This window comes from Manacus candei, unplaced genomic scaffold, assembly GCF_025592945.1.
Source record: "Manacus candei isolate 608988 ecotype Guabito, Panama unplaced genomic scaffold, ASM2559294v1 h1tg000088l, whole genome shotgun sequence".
Lineage (NCBI taxonomy): Eukaryota > Metazoa > Chordata > Aves > Passeriformes > Pipridae > Manacus > Manacus candei.
The window spans coordinates 8,280,382-8,293,454 of NW_026138136.1; the positions used below are offsets into that span (position 1 = coordinate 8,280,382).

The window sequence follows — 13,073 nt, forward strand, 5'->3', positions numbered from 1 at the left end:
CTTGTGACCAGGTTTTTCTGGGAGAGTCAGGATCAGATATGACTCACGACAAAGGATTTCAATAGTGCAGTGGGCGAGGGTGAAGCAAGCTGGACAATGAAGAATAGTATGGGTGCCTTTGTTTCCTCTACCCATTAAGAATGAGATTCCTGGATGTTCCAGCAAGTCAGGGCCTTGTAGGGACTTGGTGCTTCATGACTGCTGCTGCTGTATCTGTCTGAATTTTCTTTTAAGGGCTCATTGTCATTCACATCAGGTTTTTTCAACTGCTTGGTTTTAATATTACTGCTGTGACTTCTTAAGATATGAGGGATGTGGAAAAATGAGCAGTTCAAACCAGTCAATTAACATCATAGTGTGATGTCTGGGAGTCTTTTTCCTTATGTACTTCTCAGTAGTCTAATAACAAGTGTTCATTAGGCAGAACAAAACAGGGACAAGCCTTACTGTTCAATATACTGGATGTGGGGAAGAAGGGAGATTGGTAAATATTTTGATAATATCAAGTGTTTCCTTTTCTGCTTCTGGTAGAATCAGACTATTTTCCCATGAATAAATTGTGAAATTCATCCGTGACTCAGTTTCCCCTCCCTGAATCTTCCTTGTTCTCTGGATGATGAGAACTTTGAGACTGGGGTTGTTGCAGGATATGTGTCTGTGAATTGTAGCCCAGAGCAACAAATACCAGTCACAGATGGAGGGTCCCAAGGGCTGTACAATATCCTGTAGCAGTCAATGCTTCAGTTTCTAATAGTTACAGTGTTACCAATGCCCGTTCAGTAACTGGACAAAGGCAGTGTGGCTGACTCTGTAGCGATGCAGAACACCTGATGAATGTGGAAGACACCCAGATGTGGCTGATCAAGGCTGTATTGCAGTCTATGAACACTTGTTAGGAGACTCCAAAACACTTAAGAATTCCCAGAGCACCTCCAGTTTTTAGTCTTCCAGTAGCACTTGCTGTTTCAGGAAGTTTGAGGACCTTTTTTCTGACACAGACTTGAGAAGCAGCCATACAGGGCAGGTGGTTGTGACACTGTCTGTCAGTGATGCTTCTGCACCTCTCTCCTAAGTGTAAAGGAGTCAAGCCTCAGTCTATCCAGGACAGCAGACAGTTTTTGCTGATTTCTTTTGTCTTTGTGTATGGTTGGAGCATAAGCCAAAGTGATTTTCCTAGTTTTCTTCCTCAGATTTAGTCAGGTTTGTTTCCCATTTGTTACAAGTACTTTCAGTTTATTTTTGACTGTTTGCACACAGGCTTCAAATTAAAGGTAACTTGCTTTTAATTGCTAGAATTGATCTGGAGTGGCATCGGCTTTCATTGTCTATAGAGTAAATCTAGTGAGAATTATGCTAAACAAGGCAAGGTTGTTTTTATATAATTTATTTAATTTATATAATTTTTATATAATTTTTTTTGTCACATCATGTGTATGAAGCAAAATATTCTTTGGTTGTCACATGTATATGAATTAGGATAGAATAATGGTCCTGAAGCTTGTCCATATAGCTCTCCATTATGTATGTGTAGTTTATCTGGACTACAGTTAAACCCCATTATGTATCTGGATGCTTCTGAGATGGCTCCATGCTCACTCAGACTGGGACAGGCTAGGCTTTCATGAATACCACGATATTTGACTGGAGGTCTGAGATAGGGCTGGTAAGACTATTAAGGCCTACCAGTGCCCTCAGGGCTCTGGAGTTAGCATCTATGGCCTTGTATTTCCCCAGATCACAATTGGACCAGAGCTTTCTTATCACAGCTGCATCTGCCCTTCTGCCACTGGACAACATTGCTTGCATGTCTCACTGTTTCTAACTTGTGGAAGGTGGCTATCTTCCTTTACAGTGCAAGAGAGAATGTGGTGTGAGAACTGCTGCTTTCATGCCTGTATGGCTGGTAACATGGAATAGTGTCAGTTGAAGGGGACTGATGGAAATCAACTGGCCTGACTTGTTCAGTGCAGAGACAACTTAGAAAACTGATACAATTTTGCTCTTTGGTCAGGTTTGTCCTCACACGTCCAATGTTGTTGATGTGGTACTGTACCACTGTGCCTGGGCTCCATTCAACAAGATGCTGACAGCAGTATCCAAAAAGTGTTTAAAACAAGATTGACTCACTGAGCTTGAAACTCTTGTAGAAAGATCCTGCCAGTATTTTATGAAAAATTGGTCTCATCTGAGTCCAAACACAAACTGCTCACCCCGGCTTGGTCTTGTGATATGAATGCTACCTGAGTAGGAAGTGCATTCCCTTTTTTTTTTATCTTCAAGTCAGGTAGATGAGATTGCAGAGCAGCATCCTGAAAAATGCCTGCAAGTCTTGTCAGTTGAAGGGACTGTCTATGTCCAAGCTCCTTCTCATAGCAGCTTCAGCTGTATCTGATATCTCTGGGCTTTGTTTAATCATATTTGATACCCTCAAGGATGGTGGCTCCATAGTCCTTTTGGGCACTTGTGCTTTGTCTGAGAAGCCTCATAGTGACAGTCTTTTTGTCTAACTGTGACTTTTCCTGGGTCTGGTGCCACTCATCCTTCTGCCATGGAATACCTCAGAGAAGCGTTGATCTTCGTCTTCTCTACAACCTTTCCGTAGGCAGCTGAAGACACCAGTCAGGTGAGCCTTCATTTTCAAGAGGAGCATAACTTTCTAGGAGGGACCAGGGAAAATTAGATGAGTGTAGAGAACAATATTTTTGTTGTTTTCAGTTGTGAACTTTTGGGTTCATTTGGTTTTCTGTTACTGCTATAATAATATTTAAAAGGTCACCTGCAGAAAAAAAGAGGAAAGGGCTTTTACTCCTTTGCTCTTGTTTAACTCTGTAAGTGTAGAGAAGTTTCCAGACTGTGGTTTGGTGGGTAGGGTTTTTATTGACTTGTTTTTTGTTGATTCCTTCCTCCTATATGATACATACATTTTTAACTTCCTTGCTTTAGAAGATTGTGTGGGTAATGGCAAAGAGCTTGGTAGGAGTCAGGTGCCTAGGAAACCAGAAAGCAAGAAAACAGTTAAAGGGATAATTGACTTTTGGTTTTAAAGGTGCCAACTTTTTTTTAGCACACCTTATTTTTGCAACTTGAGCATTGAGCGTGGCTCTCCTTCTTGTACCTCCAGGTATGGCATGAGGAAGCATTTAAGCAATATTTCTCAGAGAGCAAATAAAGCTTCCAGTAAAAATGGACTTTCTCTTACTGATAGTTAAATATATAAATAAGCATAAGGGAGAACTGTCTATTCAAGATGTCCTTCATGCATTTTAAACTAGCAAAGAAAGCCAAGCAAAAAGGGTCAAATACAATTTTTTTCCTTTTCAGGTCACCTTTGAGGGCTGTATAAATCAAGACAAGGAGTTTTCATTCTTTTAGGAAGCAAGTAGAGAGGCGGTGGAATTTGCAAAGATCAGGTGTGTGATGGGTTTGTGTCGGCCTGTGGTAATCCTCCTTTCAGTCTTCATTTGGCACTCACTGCTGTTCTTACATAGAGTGCTCTAGCAGCTGTAGTTTATCTGCTATATTTTAACACAAATACGTCTTCCCTTGCTGCATGTCTGTTCTGAGAAAATACTGGCTGGTACCACTTAGGAAGTGGTGAGGTACTTATTTTTTTCTTCTTCACTTGGATAAAATGAGTGATCAACAGGAGAGCAAGCTGAGATAAATACGTACTTCCAGTATTTTAAGAAATCTTTTTTTTATATGGTGTTTCTTTCATGTGAAATTGATTGGAACATATTTTCAACATATGAATCCCAATCAGTGGCTACTGTGTTACATCAGTCAATACTATAGGAAACATTAATCATTTGGTAGAGCAAAGAAATTTTACTGAGTTTACAGAGGAATAAATGGAAGCTAATCCAGATTTGACCTTCCAGTTTACCTGACAGAATTAGAGGTGATAATGGTCTCTAAAGGAGTCAGTGGTCTCTACAGCTTCCTGAGGATGGGAAAAGTAGAGTGAGGTGCTGAGCTCTTCTCTCTAGTATTCAGTGACAAGGACATGTGGGAATGATTCAAAGCTGCACCAGGGGAAGTTTAGACTGGACATCAGGAAGCATTTGTTTGCTGAGAGGGTTGTCAAATAGGCTTTTTAGAGAGGTGATTGTTGCCCCAAGCCTGTCAGTGTTTAAGAGACACTGGGACAATGCCCTTAATAACATGAAGTGGTCAGGCAGGTGGATTAGATGGTCATTGTAGGTCACTTACAACTGAACTACTCTTTCTATTCTAAAATAATCATAGTCTTGATTACCTGCAATTTGACCAGGTTAGGGGCTTTTTTCCCCTAGTGTGGGCAAAGTAGCTTTAGAAACTGTCTTCCTATCATAACACAGTCTTGAAGCAATTAATCATTTTCTTCCTTCTTTTTCTGCACTGATACTTGCAAATCCAAAGTGGATATAGGAAATGCGGTATTGTATAGTTGAAATGAGTGTGGTCAGTCTTGGTCCTATGCTGTGAGATCCATAGTTAAGTTTCTTTAATGAGTCCAGATCTTGAAATGATGTACAGTTGTTTAGCCAGAGCACAAGATAGGCAGAGCTACAGTCTTAGGTGCTGAGAGAGCTAAAGTCTCCTCTGGTTTTACTTAGCTTCCTGTGAGACTTCAGAATTCATTGCTTTCACTTCCCTGTTACTGAGTTAGCAAGCGATATGTAGCCAAGCCCAAAGCCATTTTTGGCTTTAACTCGAGTGCTATGAATTTTTTTCAGCTCAGAGGGACATTTGGAAAGCAGGTATGATATACAGTGTGAAGAAGCCCTCTGATATTATCTGAGGCAAAGAAGTGTTGAAATTTAGGCTGATTTTCAGAGAAATTGCACAAAATATCTGATTTTGAAATCAGCGTTGGTTCACAAATCTGCATGAAAACTGCCAGGTCTAGGAACTCTGTGCCAATAATGCTGCCAGTCCATGCCCTACCTCTCTGTTTGTATTTTGTGATCTGTGTGGTGGTGCATCACACACAGCCATGACGTGCAGTGTGGGATGGGGTAAAACAGCAGCTCACTCTTGTTTCTGAAGAGAGATGAGTTTAATGCTTGCTGTATTTTATCTCCTGTAGCTGTCTGCCCCTGGCTGCTTGGCTACAGAGAGTGAGGGTAGCTTCCTGTCCAGGCTGTAGTCTCATTTAACGGTCTGTGCAAATAGTTCCTGGAGTCTTGTTAGTTATTTTTAAACCCTGCTTGAAGTATTTACAGTTGCAAATAATCAGTTTGAAACTTGCTCTTATTTGAGTTTTAATACACCTAGAACACCACATTCCAAGAAAGGAACTATCAGCTGTTATTTCATTGGAAATTATTGTGGTTCAGGTTGTGCTGTTCTTGTTCCAGAACACAGTGCTAACAGGAGTCACAGGTGAAATGTTACTGGAGGATTTTTGGACTGTATTTTAGATGTTATTTATGTTTGGTTTTATTTAACATGAAGCTAAACTTTTCTTCTAATGAAATCAGTATATTTGCCTTTGAGTGGTTTATCTTTAGCCTAAATAAATACTGAGCAGAAAGACATTTTTGTAGCTAGGTATTTAAAGAATAAAAAATTAATCTGCCTGGAGGTGTTAAAGTAATAGACTTGTATAATTTCAGTAAAAAATAAAAGCAAAGTTTCAATGTTGATATTTTTCCTTATCAAAAATGTGATTTCACAAAGCTGTAATTTTTCATAAGAGAGTAAAGTAGAGACAGAGTAAATTACTTGCAACTCTAAGGAATGTATTTGTATGACCTGCTATATTGTTTTATTTCCATTTTGGTGGAGATTTCTCAGATTGTAAGGATGGATTCTTTGGCAGCCTCACCTAAGGGAGTCCTGCAAGTCTCGTGCAAATAAAACAACCTTCAGAATAATTGTTCCATTTCTCTTTCTCTTTCTATCTCTTTTGTGAAATTTATTTACCTTAAGGGGCGTAAGTTGTCAGACTTTTGATCTACACATATCTATACCTGTGATAAATAAATTTTTGCCTTGGTTTAGGACATACTTAGTAAATAAATACTGGCATTACTATCCAACAAATAATTTTTTACATTTATTTAACCATAGTAGCATGGTGTTAGTAGAATGATAAATAGTCATTCAGAGATTATCCTTTTTCTGCAAACATGAGTGCTTTAATAGGAAAGAAGGAAGAAGTGTTGTTTTTTCCTAAGATTTTGTTTCATAGTACCTAGTTTATAACTTTAATATATATATATAAAGATAGAACAATGTTTATTTCAAGGAAATCCAAAATTCTTTTATCACCTTATGTAGCAGAAGCATTTACACTGAGTTGCTTCCAATCAGATTGCAACCTTACATAGGACATTGTGCAGAAGCAGTCAAAGATTTAAGCTAAATTTACATCAGAAAGTGTTTGTTGCTACTCTTCTGTAGATGCAACTTGCACTGACAAAAGAGTGCATAAACTTTGCTGGGAAGCACATGTTTTTGTCATAATCGTTGTGTCTATTCAAGATCATTTGCCATTAGTTTAAAAATGGGGAGGAAGGGGGGAGAGGTGTGCTTCAGTGTTTCCCAAATGCTTTTAGAGAGGGTTAAGTCTTTATCCTTATCTTGAAAAAACTTGGCTGTGAAGCAATGGAAGGCAGAATCGTACAGGATCTGGAGGGTCTCCATCAGATGGGGTTGAAAGGAGGCTGAAACTTGGGGGTTTGGCCTGCTGCCCTCAGGAGCACTTGGGGAACAGTTAAACCTGGGGACAAAAGGGTATTTTCCTTACACACTACTGCTTTGTGGCTTTGGATTTTGAGGTTTCCTCTCTGGAAGAGTGACTTCCCTGGCAGTACAGATGAATTTAAAAATCAAGCTTTCCCATGTGGAAGAAGAAAAGTTGCTAAATGTGCCAAAAAACACTTTCACAAATATGCAGAAATTTAGAAAATAAATATGGCAGTATTTCCTTTTAAGAGATTTTTATCTGATAAATTTTATTGTAATTAGTTTGAGTCAACAAAATCTTGAAATGGAACTGCTTTTAAATGTGAATTTTCTTTTTTTTAGCACTGGTTGGATCATTCAAAATTCATTAAGAAGCAAATAAAAAGTAAGTACTATGTCTCTGCCTGTTTATTTTGTTACTTCCTAAAGAATTTGAACTTAGAGTATTTGAACATGATTGTGAATGTTTAAATGTGCCCTTTAATGGAATAAATATTTCTTAGGAAATAATTTTTGTTTCATGGGTAATTGACTGACTATCTTATATCTAAGTGCAAGAACACTTATTAAGCAGTAGCCCTTGTTAAACACATGCTGTTTGTCTGAGGCAGAGGAGGTTGCCAGGTAATTTCAGTCTGATCTGTGAAATCAGGTTGCCTGGACACAGATTGCAGTTCCTGTCACTGCTTCTGATCCAGAACAGATTTCCTGCCTTTTTTTTTTTTTTTTTTCAGAGAGTGGAAAATATTTCACTGTGTACTGGCTGATATGGTTAAATTTTATTTTATTTTTGTTGTATATTAGAAATAAAACTAGCAGAAATACCTGCTGTTTTGTGAAATGTAATTTTGAAATAGCTGCTGTTTCATCAAAGATAGTTTTGGATGGAAGGGTTCACTTTGGCCCCTGAGTTTTCTGTGGAAATTGGCTAAGTCAGGGAAGCAGTTCCTGGATCTCTGACAGTCTGGTTGCAAGCTTGAGTAGAGTACAGCATTGGCATTAATGGGTTTTGTTACTCTCCTGCAGTTGGCCAACTGAAAACATTGCTTCTGTGACATTAAAATACATTGTTTTTCAAGGAAACTGTTGACCCCCTTGCAGGAGCTCACACAGATGGATCTTGATTATTGCTTCAATGGTGCTTTGTCTGTCTTTTTTTATAAGTATCCAAATTATCTAGATGATTTTTGTAAATGGTGGAGTTCATCACCTTTAGGGTGGTTTGCTGTCACCTCATGGTGTGTAGGTGTCAGCCTGCTAGAATACAAGGTAAAGATAGCTACTGTGGGTAGAGTTTTGGTGGTTGATTTTCTCTCACTTTTTCATCACATTCCAGACTGCTTTACCTTAAGTGACTAAATGATTTGCACCTATGCTTTCTGTGATAGCTTTGTCCTTTTTTTGTGGAAAATCAGTGATTCTACAACAACTTCAACCAGTTTAGTTGCTTGATTTTGTCTGTTTCATCTGTGAAGGGCCTTTTTAAAAAATAAATTGGCCGATCACGGATCTGAGGAGCACCTAAGAGGGAAGCAGTTTGTTGGGTGTTGTACAGATCTGTCTCACAACAGGATACTTTTCTTTCCTTGCATTTAGCAGATGCTTTATGAAGAGTTCCTCTTTCATGATGGGTGTTACTCACTGCTCTTTTTTCCAAGTCATTATCTTGCCTATGAAGGCCTTACTAGTGGTCTCTAACTGTGAGCCTGGGGTACTATAACCTGTCTTCTAGGAGGTATCTTTGGAGACAGAATCAAAGCTCTTATTATTTGAATTTTAGCTGTATGTCATTTAGTAGAGGGATCATTAATAGGCACATGTACACTGTGTTGATGTGATGTTACAGAAGGCCTTAGAAAAGTGTGGAAAAATCATTTTTTCCAGCAATTAATATATCAGCAGGCAGTTAGTTTGGAAGATGAGGCTAAGGCAGCTAAGAGTGCATTGGTCAGAGTCTCATGGTAGCTGGGTAACTTTTTGTTATCTGTGTTACACAGAAAGTCAGATATAGCATTCACCTTCTCACATTGGAAAACACAATTTTTGCAACTCCACTTCATGGAATTTGCTAGCTTTCATGTGTTCATGGGTACATTCCAGAGTTCTATCCAGCACTTTTCACCTTATTTATCTTACCTTTTCTCATTCATGTGTTTAAATCAAAGATGGTCTACTGGTAGACTTTTTTTTTTTTTTTGGAGTGGTGTTTGTGCCTGGTTACAAGGAGCATCCCCCTCTCCTTCCCTCTTCCTTCCATCTCCCTCTGGGCCCAGCAATAGGCAGTGTACCTGGAACTTGCTGTCGTTAACAGCATGTTGTGGGGCACACCTCTTTGGACAAAAATGTGTTTGCCAAATGGACTATTGCTTGATCAATTTGAATTCTTGAGTATCATGGAGTATGTTAATTGTCTAATTTTTTTTATTGCATGCATTTTTAAATTTAAAAATATTGAATATTTCCTTCTTCGAAGAATTTGAAAAATGTAATTAGTTTGGGATTTCTTGGGTGGTTCTTGGTTCTTCTGCCTTACCAGAACTGCAACTAGTGTAAACCTTTTTTCCACATTTAAATCTTTGCATGTACAGTTGGACCTCCGTACACGTTGCATTTTCGTATTAAGTACTATTCATCAGAACCGAACAACCTTCATGAAGAGTTTACAAGGTAGGAACTATGTGTGGTTAACTGGGTGACTGGCAGAGGGGTAAATAAGACATCTGAAGTACATAGGGGTACTGTAAGCAGGTGATCTTAACTTTCTTACTAAGAGTGGTCATTTTATCTGCCTTCTTAGGTGTTTTCCTACTGTCAGAGAAATGTAATCTTTTTTATTTGGTGCCAGAAAGCATTCAGAGGCCTCTCTGAGAGTTTTAATGTCTATGAGATGCTGTGTTTTGATGCTTGAAGTTGGCAAAGAAAGGCAGCGTTGGGTAGGGGGAGCCACAGCTGCTCTTAATACCTTTTTCCATTATGTCCTGCAAAAATGCCAGTGCCCTGCTTTGTCCCTCTTGCTCTGAAATGTGGGGGTGGTTTAATAATCGTACAAAGGCCACAGAATTGTGGGATTAGACAGCTTGAGTTCTTGGTTACCAGTTGATTGAATCGCTTCTGCTTCCCCATGATTCTCTGGAGCAAAAGGCATAAAACCTGCATTGTCTAAAGTCACTTTAAGATTATCTGAAAGTCTTTCGTTTCAGTCTGGTGGGCTGTTTTCTAGAGGCCTATACCTTGCTGGGTTTGTAGCACCTGGTGTGATTTACAGGATATTCTGAAAATTGGGAAATGAGCAGCTGGAGGAAAGGGTTTACTTATCTATTGTATGTGCTTACCTTGTGTCTTCTTTGTATAGTAGTCATCTATCTTAATGTTATTTTATCTTTTCTTTTGTTCTGTTTATCACCGTAGGGCACTTTCCATGTCTTCTAATTTGCTTGGCAATAATCAGTGTACTCCCAATCAGCCCGAGGTGTTTAAAGATGGTTGATTGTTGTAGTTCATGTGCCTGAGATGTTTACATTAAACTTACGCCTGCAGGCGTATGATTACTGTTGCCTTTGCTATCTGCTGTGTTGACCATGTTTTTTTTCACTGCCTGAGACAAGATTAAAGAGCTAATTGTCACCACCTTATGATATAGACATAGAGTCTTTATATCCATTATAGATTTAATGCAGCAGTGTTAATTCACCAGAAGGGCTTATTCCTATACAATGTATAATTAACTTACAGAAATCCCTGCCACGTATGTAACTGAGTATAAGATCTTAAGAGAATCAAAAAAATACCAGATAATTTTTGGACATCTCTAATGAGAAAATGCAGTTAAATTAGTAGGAATAATATATGTTTTCTGGAAATTGGCGTAAGTCTTCGTACATCTGAGTGCATGCCTGACAAGTATTACATTTTCCCTGTGATCAAATTATTCCATTACTGTCTACCACAAGATTTCTTGCTCAGTCCTCTGAAGCATATGATCCTAGTCACTGTGAGATTGGGTTTCTGAGCTATGTGATCATTGCTGTGATCGAGTAAGACATTTTGTCTGAAAGTATTAACCTCTGATGCTTTGTGATCTAATTATTGCTGAAAGGTGACATTTCAGAAGACTATTTTAATTAGAAAAACACTTTAGTCAGCTAAATATTCAGTGTAGTGAACAATTTTTTTAATTACAAGCTTGACAGAAGACCACTGTGAAACTATATAAGAAAAATTAAAATAGGCTGGAAATTGATTTTACAGTGAACAAATAGGTACTTTTTGGGGTTTTTTTTGGGGGGAGAGTAATTTTGAATTTAAGACTTTTTTTAACTCTTGAATTTTTAATTCTTTTAATTTTAAGGGGCAAGGGGAGTTTCGTGTTTTCCATGTAGCATGTTGAGTCAAAGGTGAAGATTAATAATTCTGTACTCAAAATTATTCCAAGTGGAAATGGAGTGGGAGTAAGAGGTGGAAGAAAAATCATTGTTAACAGTAACTGTGACCTTACCTGGTGGGGGAGGGGGGCATTTGAAATTCCTTCTGGAGATCTGCTTTCTAGTAGATTTCAATTTCTAGTGCAACTATAACACCACATTCTCATAATTAGCACAGTAATGCTAAGTGTTGAAACCTGTCACCCATTCTGTCTTTTTTCAGTTTTAAAACACAGTTGAAATCCAGTGTATTTTGGAAGACATCTTCTGTCCCTTTTGTGTGACCTGATTAGTTAGTTTAGTTAGAAAAACAAGGGAGGAACATGTCTCCACAACATGGGTGTTGTGGAGAATTTTCTAAGGTACTTTGCTGATTTGGAGTAGCAACAATTGAGATGCTGATGTTTGTCAGCCTGCACGCAGAAAAGGAGCAAGAGCAAGTCATACCAACCAGAACAGTGCTGCAGCACTGCACGGGCCAGCTGACACTGATAGAAGCACTGCCCAGATTTTTCTTGCAAATTCAGAAGAGTTCGTGGAATTGTGAATCATTTGGGACATCAATAAGAACAGGAAGTATACGTGTCTACCGTTAAGCCGTGCGTGCAAACATCCAGGTTTGATTGGCAAGTAGGGTATTAGCCAAGTATGTGAATCAGATGGGAAACAGATCTAGCGTGGATAAATCTGGTTCTGCTGTAGTGTATCATGAGAAATCTTGATCTTCCTTTTAGTTTCTGTTTCCCTGTCTGTTCTGAATATTCATCCTTCACCACATCATTCACTGCACGTCCTCTGTGATGAAAAACACTTTGTCTTTCCAGCATCCTTTGTCAAGATAGGAGAGGTTTATGTTCCTGTTTACTGGGCTGGCTCTCAGTAGTGCTTCATGCTTTCTTCCCTTGAGTCACTCATCTTTGCAAGGCTCTCCCCACAGTGTCCAGAGCAGTGCTGAGCCTGCCTGTGACTTCCTGTTCCTTGCATGACCTAGGGCACTTGTGCATGCCTCAGCAAAGCCCAGCTCTGAGTGGCGATGAAACATGAAGCATGCTGAGGACTGAAGATTAGCCACAGCTTAAAATACTACGAACAGTTTGAAGGCTGTAAATTCCTACTTGGCCTACTAAATAAATGTGTGGGCTCTATGGAATTCAGGTTTTTTGTATTCAGAACTTTTCTACTGTTTTAAGTGACATCTCATTCTGAACTTTTCCTTTTGCCTAGTTTGGACTTCTTCCATGTTCTGTATTTATGTTTGAGAAGGCAACCCTGAAACCTACATTCCTTTATCTGCATTTTGTTTCTAGATCTTGTAGTTCAATTCTTGCTTGAATTGGGTAGGACTCCAGTGTCAGTAACATTTGGGTTGCTGTGGTGTGTGCTCAGATAGAGTACATCCCTAAACAGCAAGGCTTTGGACAATGTTCTGAACACTGCCAGTCAGTGAAAAATGTTCTTCTCTTTGATTTTAGTGAAAGCTGTGGGATCTTTGAAGGTTGCATGGTATATCTGAGTAATCCCAAAGGCCCTACTTTTCAAGAGCACGTTAATGAAAATGTTGTGATTACTGAATTGGGATATTTTTCCAGTGAGTGGAGCTAGAAGGATGCCATTATAAATACTTTTGACTTTCTGAATTTTTATTTGTCAGGTACCTGTTTGTATTACAGCTCCGGCAAGACATTCTTTCAGGGAAGTAAGTACCTTTTTACTCTTGCAGCTGTAATTTAAAGCATTTAGAATAGTTCTTAGTAATTTAAAATTTTACTTTAATTGTGTGATCTTTTTATTTCGTCATGGTATTAGTGCACAGATTAAGAACATGATTTACAGTTCCACGTGCATTTTGTTTTTCTTTAGAATACAGGCATAGAGGACTTAGTGTGTATCATGACAATATTATTGACAAATAGAATGGATAAAAATTTTAATGGATTGAGCAGGTGATGGAAATGTATAAAGAAAGCAAGATTGTCT

The 13,073-nt window shown here is 38.6% G+C and overlaps 1 protein-coding gene across 5 annotated transcripts in view; it reads left to right on the forward strand.

Annotated features, from left to right (window-relative positions):
- Positions 1–13,073, forward strand: part of EPB41L4B (erythrocyte membrane protein band 4.1 like 4B) — a 166,657-nt gene that overhangs the window by 56,269 nt on the left and 97,315 nt on the right. For all 5 annotated transcript variants that reach the window (XM_051812642.1, XM_051812643.1, XM_051812644.1 and 2 more), the window contains exons 3-5: positions 7,018–7,060; positions 9,264–9,342; positions 12,748–12,792. In XM_051812642.1, coding sequence (XP_051668602.1) covers positions 7,018–7,060; positions 9,264–9,342; positions 12,748–12,792 — 167 coding nt within the window. The remainder of the gene's footprint in view (positions 1–7,017; positions 7,061–9,263; positions 9,343–12,747; positions 12,793–13,073) is intronic.